This window comes from Mirounga angustirostris, unplaced genomic scaffold, assembly GCF_029215605.1.
Source record: "Mirounga angustirostris isolate CCGP_5_RB_7025 unplaced genomic scaffold, mMirAng1.0.hap1 SCAF_3, whole genome shotgun sequence".
Taxonomy (NCBI): domain Eukaryota; kingdom Metazoa; phylum Chordata; class Mammalia; order Carnivora; family Phocidae; genus Mirounga; species Mirounga angustirostris.
The window spans coordinates 572,111-599,198 of NW_026991711.1; the positions used below are offsets into that span (position 1 = coordinate 572,111).

The 27,088-nt window shown below is 59.3% G+C and overlaps 1 protein-coding gene across 3 annotated transcripts in view; it reads right to left on the bottom strand.

Annotated features, from left to right (window-relative positions):
- The window catches only part of TFDP1 (transcription factor Dp-1), a 41,378-nt gene extending 15,421 nt beyond the window's left edge, over window positions 1–25,957 (bottom strand). Inside the window, exons 1-3 of one of the 3 annotated variants that reach the window (XM_045869765.3) lie at window positions 25,895–25,957; window positions 25,088–25,165; window positions 6,853–6,919 (exon numbers count right to left, since the gene is read on the bottom strand). In XM_045869765.3, the coding sequence (XP_045725721.1) occupies window positions 6,853–6,919; window positions 25,088–25,099 (79 nt within the window). In that variant the 5' untranslated portion in view covers window positions 25,100–25,165; window positions 25,895–25,957. Of the gene's footprint in view, window positions 1–6,852; window positions 6,920–25,087; window positions 25,166–25,799 lie in introns of all 3 variants that reach the window. The other 2 variants (XM_045869764.3, XM_045869763.3) reach the window with 2 other exon arrangements.
- Between the last annotated feature and the right edge of the window lie 1,131 nt (window positions 25,958–27,088).

Below are 27,088 nucleotides of genomic sequence, written 5' to 3' on the forward strand. Positions count from 1 at the left end.
ACTCTTCAATACAAAGAATTACTCTGCAGACAATCTTGCTCCAGTACAAGCTAGGACTGACTACGACCATTCTATCCTACTTGCTGAAGAGGCTTGAGGAGCAGAGCTAACCTCACCGTCCACAGACCCACCCCATCCCCGCCCACAGCCATCAGGGCTTGAGGGATGCACTCCGTCCGTGTTTCATACTTTCCCACGCACATCCATGAACCCGAGAAAATACAAGTATTACTGATGTGGGCCTTTGAAATCTAGAAAATAACAGTCTGCAGCTTTGCTTACACTGTTGTTGGGACCCATCCACAGAAAGCTCTAGCTGATGCCTTTACCGCCGGTAACAGGTCGGCTGCATGAATGCACGGAAGCTCCTACTACAAGGCGGCGGCTAACGCCGGACGGGCCTCCTCCTGCTGAGTCTCCGGGGGTGCAGGGAGTCCAGGCAGCCTCCAGCTGAGTCCAGGTGACCATCTGTGTTTGGGCCAGGGCCATTCCGCACATGCGCGAGCAGACACACGCGTGCTCATGCACGGGCATGCGCCCCGGCACACGCACACATGCACACACGGACACGTGCATGGGCGCGCGCCCCGGCAGACACGCACGCACACACATGCACACACGGACACGTGCATGGGCACGTGCCCCGGCAGACACGCACACGCACACATGCACACACGGACACGTGCATGGGCATGCACCCCAGCAGACACACACACGCACACATGCACACACGGACACGTGCATGGGCGCGCGCCCCGGCAGACACGCACGCACACACATGCACACACGGACACGTGCATGGGCGCACCCCAGCAGACACACACACGCACACATGCACACACGGACACGTGCATGGGCGCGCGCCCCGGCAGACACGCACGCACACACATGCACACACGGACACATGCATGGGCATGTGCCCCGGCAGACACGCACACGCACACATGCACACACGGACACGTGCATGGGCGCGCGCCCCGGCAGACACGCACACGCACACATGCACACACGGACACGTGCAATGGGCATGCACCCCAGCAGACACACACGCACACATGCACACACGGACACGTGCATGGGCGCGCGCCCCGGCAGACACGCACGCACACACATGCACACACGGACACGTGCATGGGCGCGCCCCAGCAGACACGCACACGCACACATGCACACACAGACACGTGCATGGGCGTGCGCCCCGGCAGACATGAACACGCACACATGCACACACGGACACGTGCATGGGCACGTGCCCCAGCACATGCACACATGCACACGGACACGTGCATGGGCACACGCCCCGGCAGACATGCGCACACACACACATGCACACATGGACATGCACACATGCACACACGGACACGTGCATGGGTGCGCGCCCCGGCAGACACGCACGCACACACATGCACACACGGACACGTGCATGGGAACACACCCCGGCACACGCACACACATACACACGCACCCCAGCAGACGCATGTGCCCACATGTATGAGCACACGCCCCAGCAACCAGTGTCCCTCTCCCAGGTTCCTGCCAACTGCTGACTCAGGAAGACACAGCCCTTTTTGTCAATCTCAAGGATGGGATTTCATTTCTGGTTCAATCCGGTCACAGATATTAGAATGTTTAACATCCTCTTCCGACAAAGACCGCCACACACACAACCCACTTACAGAGCTCAGGAACTCACACTTCAGTTACAAGACGGGCGAGATTACAACAGCCTAGAAATCTACTCACTAGAAATAGTATTATTTTAACTGTAAAACGCACTTAAAGCCTCTGATTAAGGGAACTATATAACACGATATTTTCAAATATAACATCATGAAATGGATGATTCCTTTCCTGGCAAAAAAATGCATTAGGGACACATATGGTCTGAATTGCTGTAACCGCTAACAGAAAAAGGATCCTAAAAATACTACGCAAACATATTGTAATTAGTAATCACAATCCATTAGTATCTATAGGTTTTAAGATCATAACGCTGAATGTTTTCTTGAAAACAATTTTAACCACTTTTAATTTCTGAGAACCTAACGTTTTAAGAGTTACTATTTTGCCCACCATACTACAGATACTGCGTACGCTGATATGGCCAAAAGGGCCACCAGAATGTGCCCGCGGTGGGCACGGCTCCGCCCCAGGCGATGGCAGCAGCTCCAGGACAGGCTTGCTCCTAGGGCCACTGCGGCGGCCACATCGCCTCCCTCGCTCGCTGCTCACCAGCTGAGCACCCTGAAAGGGGGAAACAGGCTCTGCAGGGGCTCCCCTGGTCTGAGCGGAGGTGCGCCGCGTCTCAGGATGCCCGCTCTGACCGAGGCGGGTCGACGACACCCTCACCATTCATGTGCTCAGTGCGCACTCTTCTGGGCACTGTGGCTGGTCACCATCGCAAGCCCAGCAGCAGGGCTCAGAGGCTGGGACGTCACTCCATGCTCCAGGCGTCCTCTGGGTTCGAACGGCTGGGAGGAGAGAACAAGCCGATGCCTCTACTCCACGTTCCCCAAGAGGGCAGCCTCTGAGGGGCTGAGCGAGTCCTGCCGTTTCCTCCTGCAGCGAGGCCCCTCTCCAAACTGCCGCACAAACACCAGCCTGAACGGACCCACGTGTGCACAGGTGTGTGTGTGTTTGGGAGGGTGCAGTCACCACGTCTCAAGGATTACACAGCGATGCCACGTTTTCAGCCACACAGCACCCCCAAAATTTCATCTCTCCTGCCTCAGAGCCCTTCTAAGAGGAGAGGCACCACCGAAGCAGAAGCACAGTGCCGCAAGCCGCGGGCGATGGCCTCTCACCTGCCAGACGCGGCCACGGACCCTGGAACAGCGCTCCGCAGAGACAGGCCTGCCCCCGGCACGGAGCACATGCGGGCACAGAGCTCTCTGGGGAGAAGACGGGTCTCTGTCAACAGTCGACAGGTATCACAGCTCTCCACCAAAAAGGCGGCACTAGAAACTCCAGGAATGGCCCAGCGACAGCCAAGTGTTAAGTCACACGCTGCAGGGACTGGATGAGCACCCACGCAAGCATGACACGCCCCAACACTGCATGTCAGGAAAGTGTTTATGGAATGGTGAAGACACACTTTAACTGTACTCAGGTAACTCGGGGTTTCTTCAGGGAGCATGTGTTGTGTGTCTAATAAAGAAAAATTTTTTTGGAAGGGTGCAAGCAAGGATTTGCAGCCAGAGACCCGCATGTGAGCTGTGGCCCCAGGCAGGCAGCAGGTGCATCGGGAGGGGGAGGGTGCACGCGTGGCAGGGGATGGCGGCCTGAGCCCCAGAGTAGCAGCCAGATGGCTGGAAGAAGAGAACCAAGTAGGAACACCGGAGAGAAAGTGGGCCAGCGAAGCCCCTTGACAGACCCCTACCAGGAGGGCAGGCCCAGGAGCGAAATGGCGGAGACCCACTGGGGCCACCAGAACCCAAAACACGGCAAGGGGGAGTGCTGCTGCAGGTGTGCAGGGCCTGGGGCGCTCACGTGTTTGGTGCAGATGCAAAATGGTGCAGCCCCACACACGTGCCACGTGATCCGATTTCCACTCCTGAGCATCAGCCCAAAACACGGAACAAACGTGCGAAGGCTGACACAGCATTACGCCACGGGCAAGACACCGGAAGTGACCGACGCCGTCACGACCAAGACTGCACACATAGAAACTCCCCGTCTCCGACTGCCAGGGCTCTGGTCCTCAGGGCCGGTGGGTGCAGAAAGCTGTGATGACCGACTTGATGTGCCCACTTGCCAAGGTGCCCATCCCCAGCTATCCGATTGCAGGCCAGCCGGCGGCTTCTCTGGAGCCAGTAAGCCGACTTCAGGGAAGGGAGACCACCCTCCAGAACCACCTAACCAGACCAAGGCTTTCAGAGCGAACCAGGTTTCCCCAAGGAGGAAGGAGTGCTGCCTGCGTCCAGCCCGCCGGCTCGCCCTGCACATTTCAGACCTGCCAACCCCCTCGTCACGTGGGCCAATTCCACCAAACGAGCCTCTCTCACACTCGCAACGTGCCTCCCACAGGCCCTGCTTCTGGAGAAGCCTGTGGGACGCTGGGATCTGGAAATGGGCCACACACAGCAGCAAAAAGAGGCAGGCGAAGCAGAGTCGCGGTCAGGACACAACAGGGCAAGAGCAACAAGCCCCACATGGGAGCGCACGGGACCCCCGTGGCGGGGGGGGCATCATAAGCCAGAGCTTGGACAGGAGCACAACACAGGAGGCAAGGAGGAGGCCTCGTCTCAGAAGGGGCTCACTGACCCCAGCCAAGGGCAGTAGGGACCCCGTGAGTGCCCAGGCCCAGCACAACTCAGATGCCGGCCCATTCCCAAATTCTCGTTGGGTGGACCTGGGAGCAGTGGCAGGCTGGCCCTGCAGGTGCAACACGCGGGGCACAGGGGTGCGGGGTGCAGGGGCGCAGGGGCACGGGGTGCAGGGGCGTGGGGTGCAGGGCACGGGGTGCGGGGCGCAGGGGTGCAGGGCATGGGGATGTGGGGTGCAGGGGCACAGCGGTGGGGGCAAAAGGAGACCGGCCCCTGCCCCTCAACGCCCAGCCTGCACCGGGCCGGACCGCAGCCCTCCTGCCCCTCAAGGTCACTCCAGCAAGAGCTCTTGGGCACACACTGCCGGCCACGCCCCTGGGCTCCCGGATAAGCTTGTGCCGGAGGGTCTGGGCCTCACTCACCACGACCCTGGCTGAGCCTTTGCCAAACCTCCTCGGGAAGTGCCTTGCAGTGACCGCTGAATCAGACAACACAGTGTGACCCCCACGGGCTCCTCAACCTAATGAAACACCAGTGAACGACCCAAAGTGAAGAGCTCAAGTCAGCACCACACTGCCAGAAATTACCCTTCAAACTCCTGAACCCGAAGCAAAGGGGAATGCGGGTGGAAACGGTCTCGACGGGCAGACAGGATGGGACGGAGCTTGAGCAGTCAGACAGCCTGGTCCTGCTCCGTCCACGGCCAGAACAGCACCGGGCTGCCCGTCTGACAGACAAACAGCTCTGTTGATCAGAAGTGCAGAAGCCTGGCGGCACTCAGCCTGCACAGGCAGGGCCAGAGCTAGGGAGCAGGTCGCAGAGATGTGGTCATGGGCTTTCTCGCACCCAGAACACCCCTGAGGTGCAGGGGCAGGAGCCCCAGAAGAAGGCAAGGAGCGCAAGCACCTGGGAGGCCATGCTGGTCCCAGCAGAGGTGCAGAAGCAGAGGCAGAAGCCAGGAGAGCCTCGAGGGGCAGCTCTTCTGCGTCCAGCCATGAGTGGAGCACGGAACCGCTGGGGGAGCGCCCCGGGCATGATAAGGGGGCTGCAGAGCAGCCAGACCACACCCAAGAAGGACACGAAATACATTAAACAGTGCAAGCAGCTAACACCGGAATATTCTAATGAACTCAAGAAGCTGTTTTCTGGTCTAATTCAACCCCCTGCCTCACCATTGGACTCCGCAGGACGCAAGCCCTCGTAAGAAGGAAAAGGAGACAAGCAGCATGTGGTAATAAGCGAGACTCTCAGAGCATCCAAACAACAAAGACATTCAAGGTAAACACCTGAAGAAAAGATTTCCGTATTTCCAAGGGAGCAAAGTTTGTGGACTTTTTTCACGATTATTTCTGCTTCATCACTCTAACAGAACACGTCATGCCTACAACTCCTGAAATTCTAAGGGTCCTGTCAGTTTCACTACAGCATCTCTCACTCAGGCAATCTGTGAACGGTGAAAGCCATCGAGATAAACCGTCTGCACACGCTGAACCCCTCAGCGGGCTCTCCGTTCTTGTACAGGAAGCGAAAGAGCAAGGGATCCACAGAAAAGCGGGACACTGCTTACGACCTTCTGAAAACAGAGAAACCAGGAGAGCACGCACGGACCCATGGCCCGTCCTGGGGGAGAGCGGCCAGTGGGACAAGGAAGACCAGCGGAGCCTGGACAGGGCGCAGGCCGGGGGCCCTGCAGGGCACGAGAGCCTCCGTGGGCATCTGAAGGTGTGACGTCCCAAAGCAACAGAGGGGACAGGGTATAAGCCCGCCACCCCAAACCACGCCGGCCTGCTGACCCACACAGGAAGGGCCCCACAGGGCAGGAGACGGCTGGGCTCCTATCCCACTCACCGGCAACAGATGGACGGGAAGGGGCTGGGACACAGCACCCGTTTCAGCAGCCAAGAGATCCCGTGTCCGGACCTCCATCCGGCTGATGCAGGCAGAGCAGAGGTGGCGGAAGTGACCGAGTGCTACGGGCAGCCGGCGGGCAGCCGCCATCTCCTCTGATTGGCACTCCCACGGCTAGTCCACCCAAGGAAACAAGCAGTGGGCTCAAACATACTGGCAGACGTTCCTCACGGTCACTCGACGGGGGGAGCCGTGGGGCCCCGGGGGGAGAACGGGCTTCGACCAATCCACCTCCGCGCCTGCCCCTGAACATACACACACAGCTTCCTGACGGGGAGGACGCTCGTCCGCACACGAGGTATGCACCATAAGCTTTGGATTTGAGTCTGTTCTGGTCGGCGCCCGTGTCCAGAGCTGACACCTGGAGGGCTCGCGGCGGCCCTGAGGTAGGGGAAAGCACATGCCCTGGGTTCTCCGCACTTGTTCACATTCCCGAACTTCTGCGAACCGTATGACTTACAGACCAAGATGAACTCCACCGCTGCCGTGTGCCCGCAGGTGGCGTGTCCAGCTGAGCTCCGAACACCACACCACCCCTTCCATCGGGGGCCCTGGGCCAGAGCACTCCCGCAGCAGGGTCCCCACCGCTGACCAGGACTCTCACACCAGAGAAATTCACAAACACACCAAACTCAACACTCTTATCAACAGAACTGTATTTCAGAAAGAGACGCCTTACCTTTTCCAGGACTAAGGTTCTGGTCTATGAAGACCTTGAGTTCCCCGTTGGCTTCAATTAGACCGGCCTGCAGAAAGCAACAAGGACAGTAAATAGCACGTCTGAAAGAGCGACAAGCCAGCCCGTCTGAGGGCGGTGTAAAATAAAGCATTAAGAGGTACAATGGTCACAGTTATGCAAACAAGGGCAGGATGCCATGCAGGGAGAGCAGGGCCTCCCACCGCTGAGCTCTGTGGCTGGACACTCCGCAGAGAAAAGCTCACTCGAAGAGGTCTGCCTTCGAAGCTTAGCCCTTGACGCGTTAATGAAACACAGCTTTCGTAGATGAAGTCCGCATATGCATCAGACGGCATGCCTGAGACTGGCAGGGCACACCTTGGGTGGACGTGGAAACTCGTCTGACCGTCTTGAGGGCAGCCTGGTAACAGGGCCCGAGGAGAGGGCTGGGTCAGAGCCCCGGGCACAGCAGTTCCTCCTGCAGCTGGGGAAACGTACCGCGGTGTGCAGGAGTCGGGCACAGCAGGACCGCAGGGTGCGCCTGGCGACCGGGGCACCCCCGCCTCGTGAGCAGGGCGCCCGCACAAGCACGCTGGGGGCACCAGGAAGCAACGTCCCAACGCACGGTGCGCAGGAAGGGCCTGCAGGGGCCCCCAGGACGCTACAGGAGGAGGTGTCCAGGCCTAGGAAGGATTGCTGCCTTGCTTTCTGCTTTTGCTTATCTCGGTTCCCACGGGAAGCAGTGAGTCGTGGGCACCTGCACTGCTGGAGTCCCGAGTCCAGCAGAGGGCGTGTGCATGCCGCACGGGGCCAGCACACGTGCTCCTGCCTGGGGGGACGGGGGTCCTGGGGAGCCGAGCCTCCTGACTCCCGCCCTGCCGCGGGCACCTGTGGGCACATGCTTACACACACTCACTCCCTCACACGCATACGAGCACACACATCCATACAGACACGGGCATCTCACCCACACGCACGCACACGAACCACCACACGGGTCAGTCGAGCCCAGCAGACAAGGCTCTCCCTTCTGCCCTCGCCTCTGACCTCCAGCAACCAGGCCAGTGGGATTCCTGGCCTGGCAGGAGCACCCCCAAGAACGCCCAGGAGACCCCGCGGCCCAGGTGTTCAGGGACTCACGCCTGTGTCCACACTCACCTCACACACACCCACAGAAGCTCACATGGCTGTGTGCCGGGGCTTTCTTCGCGGGCTGTGTGAGCACAGGCCAGCCTGTGAGGGGGTCTGAGCACAGCTTCCAGCGCCATCCTGCTTCTCCAGGAAGCCCCACTGCCTTCCCACCCTGAGCAAATGCAGTCCCCAGGGGCACGGCTTAGCCTCCAGGGGGACACGTCCCAAGCACACCTGTGGCAGCGACAAGCCGGGAGAGCACACGCGCACAGCTCGCCTGGGCCTGGCACGGGAGACCACCCACCTCGGGCCCTGCCGCATCCCGGGCATGGGTGCACTGCCTCCTTTGGGTGCACAGTGAACAAACCAAAGGCACCCAAATGCACAATCCACACAAGAATTTAGAGCGTACATCCTGACCCGCTGAATTCAGTGGAGATGGAAGTCAGGCCCGCGTGGGTGAGGGGCCACCTGCATGGCCTCTGAGCCTGGCAACACCACATGGGCCACGTTTCCCGGACTCTCCAAAACCCCACCTTCCCACAGAAACTGAGGGAGCCAAGTGCGTGCCCATGAGGACGATCACAGCCTGAGGCCTGGCTGGGCTAGAAGCTCACCAGCCAGGAGGTGGGTGAAGCGGACTCTCCACCTGCTGGAGGAGCAGAGCGACTCGCTCTGGGCCAGGGGGCCTGCACCAGGCTAGGCCGGTCCCAGCAAACAGGCTCAAAGTGCCCCAGAGCCACAGGACACCAAACACCCCAGAGCGAGAGCCTCAGCCCCCACGCTGACAGCAGCGCCTGTCCGACGGCCCCAGGCCCCCTGCACATCACGGGTGCTGCCAGTTCCTCCCCCCCCACGGCCCCAAGGGCTCCTCAGCCCCACGGACAGCGGCCCTGACCTCCTTGTCCACCATCCGTCCACACCAGAGCAGATGCACAAGCGGATGCCAGAGCCGGTGAGAACAAGGCCGTCACTGCCTGCGTGGGTCTGCCAAGGTGGGACCGGTGGGGCCCCACGTCTGCCTGACACTGGATGTGCGGCTCCCGCCCGGCGGTCACTGGGCGCGGCGGTCCTGGCCGCTCATGGGAATGCCAAGAATGCCGCCCCTCCCGCAGAGATGGCGATCCCAGTCGGCACAGCAGGGGCACAACCCTGGAGACCAAGCCCTCACAACCCAGATCGGGAACCAAGCTGGGCAGCCCCAGGACCCCCTGGGGGACACCCAGTCCGACTCACATCATCAGTCAGAGCAGCCTGGCCTCCCTGGAGAAGGCTGCATCCCCCCCGACACGCCGCCTGCAGGAGCCATCAACGAGCGGCCTGGACGGCCCTTTCTGGCAAGTCTGGGAACCGACGAGGGGGCCAGTCGCTCCCTACCGTCTCAATGTCATGAGCCGGAGCTGAGGACTCACTGGAGAACATACAGAGCAGGACATAAAGGAAGACACTGGCAGAGCGAAGAGGATGAAGGGAGCCACCCGAGCCCTGCACAAGAGACCCACCCACAAGCATCGTGTCTGCTCCATGGCACCAGGAAAACCCTAAGGTGAATCCCGCTTGGCAAGACACATTTCTGCGTCTTGCACCCCGAAAGAGCTCCTGCAAGAAGGGGGCTGCACTTCTACAGTGGGCAGCCCCGGTCGGCGAGGCCCCCCCTCTCCACGTATGCAGCAGGCAGGGCCCAGCCCCCAGTCTGGTCCGTGAGAGCCCGGTGAGGCGCGGTGGCCTGGCACAAAGAGGCTGCCGCGTCCAGAGCAGGCTGTCCCAGCAGCGCCAGTCCTGACACTGGGCTAGGAAGACTGTCTGACGGGGCTGCCGTTCCCTGCTAGGCCAGCAGACCAGGGGCCACAACCACCAGACGCTGGCAGCGCCCCAGCCGCGACACCGCCTGAGTGCTACGGACCCGGGGGCCGCTTCTGGAACGGGATCAACTTCCCAGAGAGCTGCCAGGTCAGTAAAATACACACCTGCCTTATTCCCAAGCCAAGACCTACAGGACAGTAAACTGGACCAGGGAGAAGTCAAGCAGCTGGTGACTGGCTCCTGTGGACGCCTGCATGGTCCGCACTCAGGACAGTGACCAGTTTACCCCACGGCAAGTCTTCCAGGCACAGAAATGATCTGTTTCGGGACACAACGTGTCAGAATCACAGGAGGTGCAAGCTTGCTCTTCACTAAGGAAATTAGCTACTTTCAACGCTCATGGGTGATGTGGAGAACACGATGCAGAACACCTACAAACCAAGCCTGGGGGACGGTGCCCTTGTTATGGTTCAAACGTGGGAACCCGCGGGCCCCCGGCGCTGCGGCCAGGGCGGGACGCCAGGCCCCAGGAGGGTTGCACGCCACCCGACAGCCCTCTCCTCGCCCGGGGGTGTGGTGGGACGTGAGGAGAGGTGGCGAGGCACGCGGGGGCGGCCACCACGGAGGCAGACGCTCCAGGCACACGCCTTCTGGCTGCTGCCGACCCGGGCAGTGTGTCCACTGTGACCCAGCCACTCCCAGACTGAGCCACGGAAACCGTGCGGGAGAAGAAACGTTTACTGTTCCCTTAACCACTGAGCTCTGGGGTCGTCTGTTCCACAGGGATCAACGATTTTTCTCTAGAACGTAAGAGAAAGTGCTTCTCACCAACTGGGAAGTCACTGAAAGTACTTTTGAAGCAAACTCTAACCAGAGCACACAGATTTGGCCCAAATTTCCTGGTGTAAGATGCCTAACTACCAATTATCACAGACAAACAGTCATGAGCAAAATGAGCTATCTGGGTTTCCTGACCTCAGACAAAGACAACAGCACTTCTCAAGTCCGTCCGTAGGGAGCGGCGGCCTGGGAACAAGCGGGCCCCGCGGCCCCCGGCTGGGCTGGATCGCCGCCCATGGCCCAGCCAGCAAAGGCCTGACAGCCGGCGACACCAGAGCCGGACAGACTCTCGGGGTCAACCAGCTTCCACGTATGGATGACCTAAGCGGGTTCCGGTGCTGGTTCATCCTGCCTGAATGCCCACACTCACTGCACAACCCAGTTCCCAAATGAAGCCTGAATCCAGGGCCCACCCAGCTCGTCCCCCCGATTCCGCTCTGGGAAGATGAGAAATCACTTCTGGGCTTGACCAACTCAGGGGGACACACTTGCCTGTTCCAGGCTGTGTGTCTACCGCGCCTGCAGGTGCACAGCCCCCCAGGGCCGCTCCCCTCCCGCATAGCAGCTGGTACAGTGGAGTGCGGGGGGCACTGGGCATCGCTCGGCAGAAGCATGAGGGTGGCGTGGAGTTCAGGAGAGAAGCAGGTCTGTCTGAACCACACAAATTCAGGGACATATGGAAAGGTCACCAGCATCATCACCCAGAACCCCACCGCCACCCCCAGGTCCCGGTCTCAGCCTTCCCCTAATGGTGCTTTTCTAAAACACCGCCCCCTTCATGGGGTGTGAGTCCCAAAGGACACAGAACACCTGATAAAGACCTCTGGGGCTGACCGTGGTGAGGTGCGGCAAGACCCGACCTAGTACAGCAGGAAATTACCATCACCTTTCCTGAGAAGAGCTCGCTACTGTGGATCTGATTTCTGCGACAGCTGTGAGACCCCCCGCGCAGGCGCCCCTCCCTCGCTGCCGTCCCCTGTGGAGCGGCCGCCCACCCTGGGCGAGTCCCCACCTGCAGGACGAGGTCAGCAGTGCGAGCCCACCTCCCTCACAGCCTCACAAGAATCACAGCATGACGTGCAAACCTTTAAACACCCGCACCCGGGGGACGAGTCGTCTCCACCTGCCCGCGACCATGGGGCTCCGAGTGGCCCCGGGGGCCAGGACCGCCAGGGTCGTCAGCAGCAGCCCAAAGGTGATGAGGTCTACGAGGGGGGCGCAGCAGACACGTGGGGAGACTCCCTTCCCGAGGACGCGCATTATAACGCAGGCTGAGACCACACTCGACGAAGTCAACGCTGACGTCTGTGTTGAGTGTGCGGTGCGGCCTGAGAAAGGTGCCCACTCCCGGAGCTCCTTCTTTACCGCTCTGTGGTCTCACGCTTGCTTCCTGTCTGTCCGTGAGGACGAGGACGGACACGCGGCCTTCCTGCGGCGGCCCAGGTGTGCCACGCCCACGCGCTCAGCTCCTCTGCCCAGAGCCACGAGCGACGCCCCGCCCGCGCCTTCCACACGAGGAAACGCCAACACGTCGGTGACAGCCTCCCTGCGATGCTCCAACACGAACCCGCTGGTACAGGTCCAGTTAGGAAATACAACAGCCTCAGCCACACCCCAGACCGGGCCCAGCAAAGTACCGCGGCCACACCACCCACGGCCCTCCTGCCTTCTGCCCAGAGGCGAGACCCGCACGGAGGCGACTACAAGCATCGGAACACAGGCTGAAGCTGAGGCTAATTTTAAGGTAAGTGCACAGGATGTATTTTTCTCCAAAATCTTCATACTGAAGGTGCAAACCTTCCCTCCAGTAAGAAAACACCAAAATGCTAAATTTGTGTAAACACGTAAACCAGAAGCAGAAGCACTCGGCCACAGCTCACCTCAGTGTTTCTCACAAACATCGTTCATCCTGTCGTGTTTGCTACTCAGTGGAAACGCGACTGCCAATCTGCTCCCGCGGTGGCTCCGAGGACCCGCTCACAGCACCGAAGCACAAGGCTGCACGGGACGCCGAGCCGACGGAGCCGCGACGGAATCGGGGCTGGGACACTCTAGGTAATTCAGCAGAACCAGCAGGACGTCACGGAGCTCCAGGCGTCACGCACAGGCCGTGAGCCCTGGCGGTCCTGCGCCCCCGGGGCCGCTCGCTGCCCCCTAGTGGCCAGGCCCCACAGCAGACACAGCCCCGGGGTGGAGGGCCTGCCTGCGCCCGCCGGGGCGCATCGGACATGAAGCCAGAGCCGGGCTGCAGGGCGCAGCCTCACCGCTCCCTGAGCTCGGGCCGGGCGGGCAGGCCCCACACGTCCCGCTGCCTCTCTGCGCACCTTCACTCCCGTACCAGTTCCTTCCTGCTGCCCCCGAGCCCTGCTGGAGCAGAAGCCCCGCGGGCAGGACACCGGCCCGGGGCAGGCTGGGAAGTGCCGGCGGCCCCCACACGGCCCCAGCAGGTCTCCAACGAACGGCAAGACTGCCGCAACAGAACTTCACTTCCTAGAAGAGGCAGTGGGCCGGGCAGTTTGCCAACTGAAACGCAGACATAGTTCCAAGACAGAAGCACGAAAACACCAAGACGGGGCCAATGAGGGGATGAAGAGCTGAGGCTTCAAACGGTGTCACGAGGATGTGCAAACCTGGAAGAGCCAGCACAGAAAGAGAAGCCTACACGCCCATCTCCTCACTGATATTCACACAACACCAGCAGGTGCCATTGTCCAAGCGTCTGGAAAGCATCCACAAGGACCTTGAGAGAGGAACCTCCCTCTGCGGCCCTCGCCCTCAGCTCTGCTCCTGACTTTTCTCCTTCCAGAGGGCCCCCAGCGGCGGCCAGCACCCCAACCACAGCATCAGAAGCACTTGTGGGCCGCAGGAGCACGGAGTGCGCAGCTGCTGCTGGGGGCCCCTGCATGGGCCGACGGGGTGATGGGGAGAACGAGAAGATCCACCCCCAGTGCTCCTCATACCAGCAGTGACCTGGCCTGAAAGATGGCAGTGGGGCCCTCTCACAGAGGCAGCAAAGACACCGAGTACCAGCAGCGATCCCACCACAGAAGCACGCAGGGCCCAACGAGACTCCCGAACCTCCCTGAGGGACACATGGCACCATCACTGAGCGGAAACGTCCAGATGGCAAATCCCACCGCAGAATGCTGGACGCTCCTCAACACAAGCTCTAGGGGTGATCTAAGGAAGGACCTGAGTCAAGAGGCATTTGGAAGGCCTGGGACCCACAGCGGGACCCGCCCCTCACTCCACCCCATGGGTCCCATGTAGACCCTGCAAACACCACTTGACTGCAGAGCAAACAGGACCAGAGCCTCCAACACCACCATCCTCCCAGCCACAGACGCCCCTCGAGGACGGGCCCAGAGGACAGCCTGCGGGCGCCCTGCCTGCATCCAATGTGGGACGTGAGAGGGGCCTCCCACCTGTGGAACTTCGCGGCCCTGCCCGATCTCCTCCCCTTGAGTGTGGCCTGACCTAGTGACGAGATCGGCAAAAGCAGGCTAGGTTTCAGGAGCCATGTCTTGCTGGCTCGCCTCTCGCTCCTTGTGAGTGTGTGGGCCTCACTCCATCCCCTTCCCCCCTCACTCTGGCAACATTAGCTACCCCCGCAGAGGGCCCACAAGGCCAGGAACCGAGGGCAGCCTCCAACCAACAGCCTTGAAGTGAACGCATCCCGCCGCGGACCGGGTGAGCTTAGGCACGGTCCTGCCCACAGGGACCTCAAGCCATCAGGCCACTTCGGGTCCTGGACTGGGAGCTGGCCCAGCTGCAGCCGAATCTGGAGCCACAGAAACCGTGGGTAACAACGCTGTAGTTCCAGGCCGCCTGGGCAAGCCGTGACTAGACCGACCGCGCGTGCGGACGCGCCGAGGCCCGTGCCCTCGACTCTGAGCACTGGACACCTGCCTGCCCACCTGCCGCGGGTTCTGTCCTTGCGCAGAAAGGGCACCACGGTGACAATCGGACGTGGCACATTATGCAAAACAGCCTAAGGTAGAGCCAAGGTTCATCGCATGAAGAACAGGTTGCAAGTGGACAAAAGGGTCAAGTGGAAACACGTAGGAACACTACACCCAGAGGGGCTTCAGACCGAGCCCCTGCCCTAAAGAGCACACGTGAGCTAGAGATCCTGCCTCTACCCAACCCGCCCGCTCTGCAGAGACCAGCGCACTCCCACGGTAGGGATGGCGCCCTGAGCCGCCCGCCAGCAAACTCCGCTTACAAGGAAGGAAGCTCCCGGAAACGACCTAAATGCCCTCAGCAGGACCAAATACATGAGGACACAGCCAAACAAAACACCGGCTCTCCCTGGACGCAAACCGTTCAAACTCCCAGACGCTAGCTCTCCGACAATACTAACAAACTATCGTTCATTATTTTGGGCATTTTTAGAGATGCACACTAGAATACTTAATGGAAGGACAACGTGTTTGGAACCGGCTTACGATCCCCCGGCGGGCGGAGCAGCGTTACTCGGGACGGTGCAGGGTGTCAGCACCACGTTCTCTCTGCACTTCCATACGTCTCTAATGTTCCACGGAAGTGGTTTTTCTGTTTATACCTGCCAATGTACCTAGGAGGAGTTGTGGAGTCGAACAGCAGGGAACAGAATGTGGGAGTCCATTTACATAACGTATGAGAGATGCGTATGTTTAAACACACACAGCTAGGGAGTTAGCCCCCAAATCATTACCAGCACATTAAAAGGAGTCACCCTGGACTATGATTTTCAATAACCATTAGCTTTCTGATATCCTCTGAATTCTTACTGAAACGCTGTTTTGTAACTGGATAAAGCGTGAGTCTGGATAAAACAAAGGATACGGGCCCCAAGGATAGCGAATCTAGTGGTGATGAGGGACGAGTCAGGATGCAGGCTGGAGGCTGCAGATCGGAGGTCAGGACCCGGAGGGGCAACCACAGAAAAGAAACCAAGATGGCGGCAAGAGCCAATGGAACAGAGGTCCACGTCCACAGACTGGACAGAGCAGGACGGAAGGTCCCGGGGAGCTGGCCCCGAGCCCCAGGCAGGGCAGCGGTGGCTAGAGAGCAGAAGGGCAAGTCTGGAGAGCACACACACAGGCTGCCGCCAGGAGCGCACTCCAGTGAGCAGCCGTAAGAAACCCACATCCGCAGGAGAGAGCCCAAGTCCATCGGTGAGGGGCAACCTGGGAGGCAGGAGTCAAATCTGCAAATCCCAGCAAGTGGGGGGGTGGGGGGCAGGAGCGGGTGTGGCCCGGGGGAAGGGAGTACTGCCACCAGGGTCTCTGAAATCCAGGTGAGAACGTGGGTTCTCTGCCAGGGGCCACCCACCAGCAGCTGACAAACAAGGTACGGCTGTTCCTGCCGCCCCCTCCTCCAACGGTCAGCAGAACAACTCACAGCCCAGGCCAAGCTCTCCCGCATCCTCCTCACTGCTTCAAGACGGGCAGTCTCTCCCAGCGCGGGAATGCCCGCACCCCTTGGCTCCGGAGAGCGCCACCAGAGATGGGGCACAAATTAGTGTCTCCAGCTACCTCTGCCCGACTCCACCCGCCAAGCAGGACCCGAATGTCAACCAAATGCAGAACCACTGCAGTATGATCCCTCACCCCACTTCAGAAAGCATGGGCACACGGCCTCCCACTCACACCAAAGCACAAGGCTCTGTGTTGCTCCTTGGATTTGTCTCTCTCGCTCCCCAGAGGTACCGCCCTTCCTAGACAGACGCAGCCGGAACCACAGCATCTGCTTTTCTTCCCTATCTGACCGCACTCTACACTTCACCCTTTGCCTTTTTGCCAGAAAAATGTCAAATTTATTCCAGAGCACGCAGAAATGCAAAGCTGCCTGGAAGAAAATATAACAGGACTCCAAAACAATGTTTAAGTATTTGCCTGCATCTCACTTTCTGGCGTTTCTATGGCCGATCTGCACAGAGGTGGCGCGGTATGTTGTGTCCTGCATTTTCACTCCCGGGGCCTGACGAGGACTTGTAACGTGGAACACAAAGCAGCAGGCCAGGATGTGATTTATCAGTAAGCCATTCCCCAGCAGAACAGGAGTCCGCCTTCTTTATAATGACAAAGGCTGAGCCAACCAGATGGCCACACTGAGTGCTTTTCTCCTTAACCAAAGTCCATGCTATTTAACTGCCCCACACCCACCCTCCTGATGGCCCAGCCCCAGCCTCAACCCCTAAAGGGGGAGCCCCAGGGGTCAGAGGCTCCATCCACCCAGGACGAGTTCCCGCTGCCCACGTCCCATGCAATTTGTCCAAACTGTAGTCAGGGCAAGCTGGAGGAGGCAGGGCAGAGACTTGTCTACAGAGAGACTGGGGTTGAGGTGAGGAACGGGGCTAAAACAGGCCTGGGGACCCTGGGCTCCTGGCGGAGAAGAAGCATCCCCCTTATGCCCCGTCTCCAGGAGCCTGCTGCCCCCTGCACCCCAACTCAGTTCCCAAGTTCAGGCCCTAACAAGGAGCCGATTCCCTCACTAGGAGTGGGTCCCCCCCAGAGCTCTGATCAGACCAACCACTCACAGCCACGAAGCATGTCTACGAGACCTGGGCCTGCGATGAGCTCCCAAGCTGTTCAAAGCCATACGCCTCGCTCTCAGAACCCATCCAAGTGTTGCCAGGCTGGGCGGGACATGTGATGTGCCTGGCCCTTTAATCTTCACTGCCCCGAGAGAGGAAGGGATAGGACACTTGTCACCTTCGTTCTACCAACGAGTCACCAAGCCCTTTGAAGACTCAGCAAGACGGACAGCTGGACTCAGAGCCCACAGTGTGGGTCTGCTCAGAATCATTGCGTCTATCCAGACACAGACAGCATTTCCAGGAAATGCCCACTGTCCCATGGCTTCGGGTGGAGGGTGGCGGGGTCCAGGCCTATAGGGCTCTCCTAGGAGTAACAGAGCCAGAGGTGGAGACACTTCTGCTCATGGAGTGTCTTTATTTTATCAGCTAATTTAAAAATATGCTACTCTAGGGGCTCCTGGGTGGCTCAATCATTAAGCATCTGCCTTTGGCTCAGGTCATGATCCCAGGGTCCTAGGATCAAGCCCCATATCGGGCTCCCTGCTCCGCGGGAAGCCTGCTTCTCCCTCTCCCACTCCCCCTGCTTGTGTTCCCTCTCTCGCTGTCAAATAAATAAATAAAACCTTAAAAAAATAAATAAATAAATAAAAACATGCCACTCTAACTTCTCTCCTAGAAAAGTTACTGCAGGGCACTTTCTCCCTTTCAGAAAGACCCTAAATTCCCTCTCAACAAAAACCAAGTCGCTAAGGCCAGGAGCTTGAACAAGGACCACAGTCCTTCACAACCTCCAAGGTGCTCCCTGGGGCCCAGGTGGGGCCCCTCGCAGGGGAAGGAGTGATGACTCCAGAGTGAACAGTTTCTAGCCATATGTCACTGCAGCAACGACCTAGGACACACAAGAGGTCGGGGCCTCAGCCATCAAACAAACTGACCTGCACACTAACCACCTCCTCACCCCTCCTGCTCTCAAAGTACGATGTGGCCATGCAGCTCCATGGGGGCCACTGTCCAGTTTGTCAAGGAAAGAGGAGGTACGCCCACGGGAGGTAGGTGCCCCCAGGGTGCCCCCACTTCCGGCTGGGAAGTGTTCCAGCATCTAGGTCTACAGGCCCCGTTTCAAAGCTCTCTGCAGTTGCAAAACCCCATGAGATTGTAATTTTGTGACTTCCCTCCTGCCTGAGCTGGTGCTTGTGCTGGGGGAGGGCACATCAGGGCACCCTAAAACAAGGATGGGACACCTCCCAATCCACAGTCATCTTACTGTAAGCCTACATGTTTAGACAATATTAAGACAGACATTCATCTTTTATGCTGTATTTCGTTACAAACAAGGTACCTCACTTTTAAAAAAGCAAGGGTTTCAGAAGGGCAGGAGTACTGATGACCTCCAGGAACGAACAACTTCTGGATGATCTGGGTTAACTGCAAAGTGCGCTGCATCAAAGCCACGTATGACTTAAAAACTGACCCCCGCACTCAGCCTTGGGACAAATTTGCAGGTTGGACTCCCACGTAAATACCTCCCTCTTTATCCTCCCTCCCTGCAAACCAGGATTTAGGGTCTGTCAATACAGGAGGAATAAGATATTGTCACTCAAATCCTCATTTTTCGGAAGAGCAAATGAAACGAGAGAAACGTAAGACCCCTCCGAGGTAGAGTCCAAGTCATTAATACTTCCAAGCAGAGGAAGGAAGATACTGCGCAAGGCTGAGCAGACCCGATGGGCTATACTTATGCTGCACTGTCATTACTCAGGAAGTTACACGAACACCGGCCGCTGTCCTGAACGTGGGCCTCAGTCCTGAGGGTCACACTGAATGAAGATGAACAAAAACACACTAACTCATTAAACACAGCACCAACGTTTAAACTACCTAAAAACTATCTGTATTTAACATTAAAATTCAGGGTATGAATTCAAGGTATATTTCCCATAGGTTTACAACGAAATCATTTTATATTTACAACTCTTGCTAGAATGACCAAGGCAAACCTAATGTTAACATTTTGCTGTGAAATGATGAACAAAGGTTTAATATCCTTAATTTATAAAGAGTGGATGCAAATAAATCAACAGGAAACAGACACTGGAATAGGAAAATGAGCACAGGACACACTCCTCAATTCACAGAGAAACACGTTTTAAAAGGAAAATATTCAACTTGTGTCAAGAGATGCAAACTAAAACAAAACACAATTTAAAAGTTTACCTACCAAAGGAAGCAACTTTTCTGGGCTTTTACACCGAATTTCAAACCGAATGTCGTTACGATGAGCTCTCTGCTATAACCTGATGGGTAAGGATAAGCCAGCACAGTCCTTCTCAGAGACAGCATGCGCACACGCGTGCCCGCCCGTGTCCACGCACAATTCCACGACCGAGGACTTAGCCCCGGATGTCATCACAGATTGGCGCAAGATTGAGAAGAGCTGGCTGGAAAGCACGGGAACCCCCGGCGCTGGAGATGGGGGACCTAGGGCGCGTCCACATGGCGGGACGGGCATTTGCCAAACCGGCGGGCATTCGGCCCTCCCTGAGGACCCTCGGGTGGCCTGCACGGCTGTGCTCCTGGCAGCTCCTAAACACCTCTTTGTGCTAGTCATCTGTTATTAAGACCTTGGAAAAACTGCAAACAATCTAGAAGGTTAAATGACAGACACTAACACTGGATGTTATGTGTACGGTTCAGCCAAGAAATTCAAACAAGTGGGCTAAGAAAGGGCTTCCACTCTAAAGCAAGGATTGGGGACTGAATAAATACTTGCTTGAATTTAAAATAACGTGTTTAGGCTTGTATCCATTTTGATTTCCCATTTTACCTCACCTTTTCAATAGCCTACCATCTACAACTCCCCACCGTGAATAAACATACAGCTGCCAAACCCACCGCGGACACCTCCCTCGCGTGTCACAAGACAGAGTCAGAAGGTGCCTGGGGGGTCCCCCTCTAATTCGGCCAGCGCCGACACGCCCTCAGCAAGCACCTGCTGGGCGACCCCTCCCTGCCCCGCTCTTCCCTGGAAACCCAGTCCCTCCTCACAGAAGGTGCAAAGCTCAACACAGGAGAAGCCTGGTATGGATTCCGAATGAGAACTTCCTAACTGTTCTACACTGAAAAGCAATAAGGTGTTCTAAACACTTAAAGAGAAGAGCTTTTCAGAAAGGTGGCTCTGTGATCTGTGAGGAAAGCGTCCCCTAGAAGTCGCACCACCAGCCAGGCCGCGCAGATACCACAGGCCCTTTTCCCAACGGTTTGAGACCGTGAGAAGGACGCCTTTCATCTTTTGAGTTTTACACCAGGAATTCATTCGTCCAACAGTTTGACAGAGAGATGTTCCAGGCTGACACTCAATCGAGCTGTCACTTTCTGCTTGGGACCCCATCCCAGAGTTTCCCCAGTGCATCCTGCGCGGAAAAACGTCCAGTCTGAACCATGAGAAGCCCGGGTAAGAGCAAGGCCGCCACCCCAGCACGTGTCACTCGGTAACCTGCGGGCACGCCACCAACGCCCCTCTCCGAGTCCGATGTGACGTCACCGCTGCACGAGTCAGCATCAGATCCCACAACTCTCTGCAGCCAAGACTGAAGGAAACTGCACGTTACTGCTTTACCGCGTTTATTTCTTCAGCCCTCATTTCGCCATCGAGGTCTGGGTCTGAAAAATGATACTCGGCACGTGTATTTTTAGATAAGCTCAATAGTCTCCTAGTGGTATTAAAGCAGGCCTCATTATATCAACCCTCCAAAGCTTAGATGGGATGCATTCTTCCTTGGTCTCCAGCTCTTGAGGACACCATTCAGAGAATTTTCCACAAACTCACACAACACAAAGTGGAGTCACACACCAGCTCTCGAAACGGGAGGCCACGCGCGCTGCAGAGGGTTTTACAGACCACTCCTCCAGTTACCACTGCACTGCCCGCAGCCCCAGACCGGGACCCCTGCAGGCAGGCCGGCCTTCTGGCTCCCACACCTGCAGCCTGCAGAGGCGGCCCCGCAGAAGCACCTCTGCCAGTCTACAACCAGCTATCTCCCTGTTCTTTACAAACCTTCACCGCACTGGACGAGGACCAGAACACGGACTTCCCACTGGGGCTTTGCCGGTGACCTTGAGAAAATGCACAAACCCCTGTGGGGCTGCACCACACACACACCACACGTGCACACACACGGCAGGCACACGGACACACTGGCATCACACGCCTTCCCTTTCCTACTTCACCCGAAGGTGATCTCTAATACAAGGAGCACGTTTAAGCCATTGCAATGTCTGTATTTTCTCCAAAGTCGACATTCACCCCTGGAGCCCTTCTCAGGCTGGAAATGGGACTGTCCCCTCAGCCTGGCGAACCTCCCCATTCATGATCTGTGTCCACGGGAGCCTTGGTTGGCACAAAACGAAATTCAGACACCTAGCTTCATCAATCAGTACACAATCTACAGTCTTCACCTCCCCGGGTGATGAGCCCCATGACGGAGGGACAGGTCCACAGCTGTGGGAGCAGAGACCCACGCGGTCCAGGGGCGGCAACTGAAATGTCACCATGCGCCTTGCCCGGCCGAGACTCCACAGGACTGTAGAAACGCTGCCCACGATGCTCATCTATGGAGGGTCCCAAGCTTCCGGGCTGAGCGTGGAGGGGCAGCCTGCGCGCAGCCAGGGGGTCCCGCGGGGGCGCTGGTGGAAGGCCCTGAGGCAGTTCTCTGCTGGTTGCACTGACCCCCAGGTGTCGGCCTCCAAAGCTGTCCCCAACTGCGGGAGGGACCACCATCATCATGTGGCAGGCTCTACAGCCAGGGAACTCCCGCCCCAGATCCCAGCACCCGCCAATACTCTCATATTAAATTCTGGAAGTGAATCCCGAAACTGTTGCTCACGGTCACCTCTGGCAATGACTGAGCTGGGGGTCTCGGTCACTTCCAAACTGTGCTTTGCACCAGCTGAGCTTTCTTCCATCCATGCCAGGTATGAATATGGAATTTCGATTTCTACCATTTGAATTTTTCGTTGCCTGCTTATACCAACATAATTCCAGTAAACGAACGTCCAAGGCCTACAGCCCACTCAGCCCTTGCTGCCCCAGCCAGCTCCCTGGAGACGGGAGGCAGCGGGCCTCCACCCTGACGCACTGCCCCAGGCCACAGAGCCATCTGTCTGTGTCAGCCCAGAGTAAAGCCAGGGAAACAGGAGGGCAGCTGGGGTCCTGCCCCCAGGACACCTGACGGCAGCCCACTCACTCCTGTCACACACACCTCCAGGTGAAGAGACGTGCTTGCAAAAGGCAACGCTCGAGACTAATCACGAAGGAATCTGGCTTATTTTCACGTTGCTAGAAAATGCAAGGGTTTTTTTTAAGCAAAGGAATTACAGTGTTTTGTCTAGATATCCTTTTTAAACTACAGAAATATTTGTGTTCGAGAAACAGAAAACACAAGGTGCATTCAGCACCAGAGCAGCTGGGCTCCAGGTCCAGGCTCCTGCAGGTCCCACACACCCACCTCCGCGCTCTTCCTGTCCTACCATTTCAGTGGAAACAGCACGGCTTCCTCGGGGCCTCCACCCCCATCACCCCTGCCCTGCCCTCCCATGCCTCCGGGGTCCCCCCAGGCCCTCCTGCCCCTGGGCAAACCCCATTCCTCCATCCACCCTCTACCCCCCCAACCCCTGGCCCCTCCATGTCCCAGCCCCCCCTCCAGCCCCCTGCCCCCAGGGCCCCCTCATACCCCTGCGGCACCCCCATACCCCTGGCTCCCCTCCTGCCCCAACACCCCCACCCCTAGGCCTCCCCCATGCCCGCAGCGCCCCCTCCACCCCCATTGCTCCAGGCCCCCCGGCCCCTGCAAGCTTCATGAGAGCAGCTGAATGGCACACCTGGCTCTCTCCGCCAGGCACGGGCACTCATCAAACAGCGAAGGATGGACAGGATGGACGCATGAACAGAACAAGCAGGTTGGCCTCGACTCGGGCATTTCGCCTCGTCCCCACATGCCGAGAACTGGGGCAGACATACTGCACACAGGAGCCACACGCCTGGCTCTTGTCAATTCTAAACTGAGACACGCCCACAACAGGATGAGTGAAAAGATACAGGTCTTCCCAGAAGATGACATCAGGCCCCTCCACCAGAGACACAGTTCGGGGGGTTAGCCTACAACAGCGGTCTGCATGCCTAGATGCCCGCCCAGGGCCACGGCGTGGCCCACAGCTCACCGGTCGGGATGGCCATCGCGGCCCCGGGCCTGCTGCCCCTCCCTAGGCCCTCCAGCTGGCTGCCCCTCTCCCTCAAGGGGTGGCTCCTGCCCTTTAAAATCTGCCCACACCCACCACCCCATCACCCTCAGTGAACAGGCTCAAGCCGTCCAGCGCCCCCAAAACCTGCTGGTGTCCCTGGACCTCCACTGGAGGTAGGAAGCTGCCACGCCATTTTCCTGTATCCTCTTCAGCAAATTCTGCCTGACCCTTACCTGTCCCCTACATTTGTCGTCCTTCACTATGACCCCCAGAACCTAACTGCAGCCCGTTCCAGCCTTCCACAGAAACCCCAGAGCTCTGTAAAGTTGGGAACCCAGCCACCCCCTTTAACCCAAGGAAGGGGCTCAGCTCCCGCCTGTGCTTATGGGCTTTGATCTTACACTTACTCAAACTGCAGCGCCACCTCCTAAATTAACCCCTGCTGCTTCCCGCCAACACTGGCTGCCAGAGCCCTCTTCCCAAACTCAGACGTCACACCCCTACTTAAAAAAACAAGGCAGTTAGGGGAAAAGCCGAACGCCTTTCCTTGGACCACACTCCCCATCCCAGCCTGATCCACCAGCCCTGCTGAGACCTGGTTCCAGCCACACCTGACGTCCCCAGCTCCCAGGACAGAGAGGCCCTTCGCATCTGCTTCTCCTCACACCGTTTCTCGGCCTCAACTACCCCGCTCCACCCTCCAGTGTGTCACCCACTATAAGCTCCAGGGACACCCAGCCAGGGGGCTGCCCTGAACTTTGCAGAGGCCATCACGGGCTCCAAGAGGGCCTCCCGACAAGGAGTGCCCCAGCCTCCGAACACAGTTAATAAAGTCAATCAACGTGGCTTCCTGGAGCACTCACCCCAGCACTGACTCCAACAGAGGCTCCCTCTGAGACCCCTACCTCATCTGCTACTGAGCACACACCACCTGCCGGGCATCTGTGGGGGACAAATGCCAGGGAACAGGGCACAGCCATCAACAGATGCGACCAGAGGTGATAACCACAGCCCCACACTGTGTGCAGATTATGACTTTAACTTAAACCCCACCACGCAGGGCGCAGTGCGTGTCCTCACACTCTCTGCCAAGTGAAACGCCGCACTGGAGGGCAGGAGCCTAACAGCAGCGCGTGCCCAACGGCGGCTGAGCGCGGGCATGCCTCCAGCGAGGCCTTCTGGGGCATGACGGGCAGGCTGGACATCTATCGAGGGGTTGCAAGATGCAGGACAGCCCGTGGGTCAGGCAGGTGCCGCTCATCGGGGCCGTGTGTCCACTCTGGGCAGCAGACACTAAGCGGCCCCCGGCACCGCTGACCGCGGAACAGCTGCCTGAGGTCACACTGCAGCAAAGAGCCACAGGACCCAGGAAACAGACTGGCTTTGGACCTAAAAGCCTGTTTCTTGGAACAAACATATTCTAGAGTTTGGTGACAAATACGGAAAAAGCTGAAGTAGGATCTTTCACATTTCGTTAGTCACCAAATTTCATTTTTCTGAGGCAAAAAAACGAGGCCAAACCAAGCGCTCGGGGCTGAACTAACTGCGTGCCCTCCACCTAAACAGGTGCTCGGGGCCCCAGCGCCCGGCCTCACTGAACACACACCCTCAGACCGAGAGGGAGACCCCGCCCGCAGGACCGGCGGCCGTCCCCGCGGAGGACCGCGCACCGCCACGGCCGAGGCGCGACGCAGACATACTTACATCTTTTGCCATGTTACCAGATCCGTGCAATCGATGCTACAAATGTTCACCCTCCAGAGAAGAAAACGGATTTTGCTGCTAAGAAAGACGGAAAGACAAGAAATGAGTAAGAGTGAGAACCCCGGTGGCCCCGGCGCCCCCGCCCCCGGGGCGGCCCGCCCGCCCTTCCAGACCCACGGCGCGGCCTGGGGGCGGCTGCCCACCGGCGCCCGCGCCCCGACGGCGGGTACAGCCCACCGGCCCACACAAAGGCCCGGCCGCCCGCCGCGCCCGCGGCCGCCCGCGGCCACCGTGACAGGTGGGCTTCCGGCCCGGCGGCCTGTCACCCGACCGCCGCCGCCGCCGCGCGCGCGCCTCCCGCGCCGAAACCGGCAGTCGGGTCAGCGCCGCCCCCACCCCGCGCCGCGCCCGCGGGGCCCCCAGGAACCCCGCGCTCGGGCCGACCCCGGCGCCCGGCCCCCGCCGGCGCGAGCGCCGCTGCTCCGCGGGAGTCCCGCCCGCACGGCCCCCGCGCGCCCTGGGCCCCGGCTCCCGACCCGCCCGCGACCCCGCCGGGCCGAGCCACCGGGCGCCCCCACGGCGGCGCGGGCGCGGGGGGCCCGGGGCCCACCGCGGGAGCCGCGGAGCCGACCCGCACACGCGGCGGGACGGCGGCGGCACCGGGGCGGCGCCCGCGCGCCCGCGCCCCCCGCGGGACCCCGGCCCGCCGCACCTGGCTCGCTCCGGCGCGCGGGCACGGGCGGGGTCCCGGCGGCGCGCGCGGCCCCGGGGTCCCTGCCCTGCGAGGCGCCGGCGCGCGGGGCTCACCCTGCGAGCGGGCGTCGGGCGGCGTGACGTGCGCGGCGCGGCGACGTGACGTGGGCGGCGGGCCGGCTCCCGCAGCGCGCCTGCGCGCCTTTTCGCGCCTTCGCCTCCCTCCTCCTCCTCCCGCCGGTGCGGCCCGCGCGCTCCGAGGGGGATGGGCCGCGCGGGTGCGGGTGCGTGTGCGCGTGCGCGCCGGGCGGGGACGGAGGCGGAAAGTCTGGCGCCGGGAGGCCGTGGTGCGCGCGCGCTTGGAGAGGGGCCGGAGGCGTGCGCACACCTGGAGAAGGCCCGGGAGTGTGCTCGTGCTGGTGTGCGCGCACACGCGGAGAGGGGCCAGGTGTGTGCAGAGGTGGGGGGGCAAGTGTGTATGCACGGGTTGCGCAAGGGAGAGAGGCCGCCAGGTGTGTGCATGTGCACATGGGTGTATTTGTGGGTGTGTGTTTGTGCAGGGGGAAGGAGGGTAGATCTTGTGCGCACAGGTGTTTATGCGGAGAGGGGGCTGGGGGTGTGCACATGCAGGGGTGCATGTCCTTGGAGGAGAGGGCAGAGGTGTGTGCACACTTGGATAGAGGCCAGCTGTGTGCAGGTGTGGATGTACAGACGCAGAGGAAGAAGGGCCGGTGTGTGTGCACATGTGTGCAAGCGTCCTTGTGGAAGAGAAAGGCTGACTGGGTTTGTGCAGTGAGCCCATGTGCAAGTGTAGGTACACAGAGAAGATAGGGGGTGCATGCACACAGCGCAGCAGGCCCTGTCCACCTGGAGGGCCAGCGGTCTCCATGCCTACGCCCCGCCTACACCTGATCCTCCGCATCCCCGTGGGGTGCTCAGGAGGGAAATCAGGCGGCCTGTTTGCTCTCCATCACTGGGTGGGCCTGGTGGACCCTGAGTCCTGGAGACTCTTCCTCCCTGGAGCCCACCACCTGCAGGGCCATGGCATTGCCCACCCCACCCTCCACCTCCCAGACTAGAGACCCAGCAGAGGGTGGGCTGGAGTCGGAAGTTCAGGGCTGCCTGGCCAGGTGCGACGAGGAGCAGAGCAAAGGCCTCTCTCCACGGTGAGGGCCGCTGTTACTCCATTACTCCCCAGCACGGTTCGGGTCCACTCCTACTTCTCTGCCAACCGGCCTCTTCTGCTAACACTGGGCTCAGCGTTGGTTTCTTGAAGACAGCAGAAATAGGTGCCTTTGTGCAGATTAG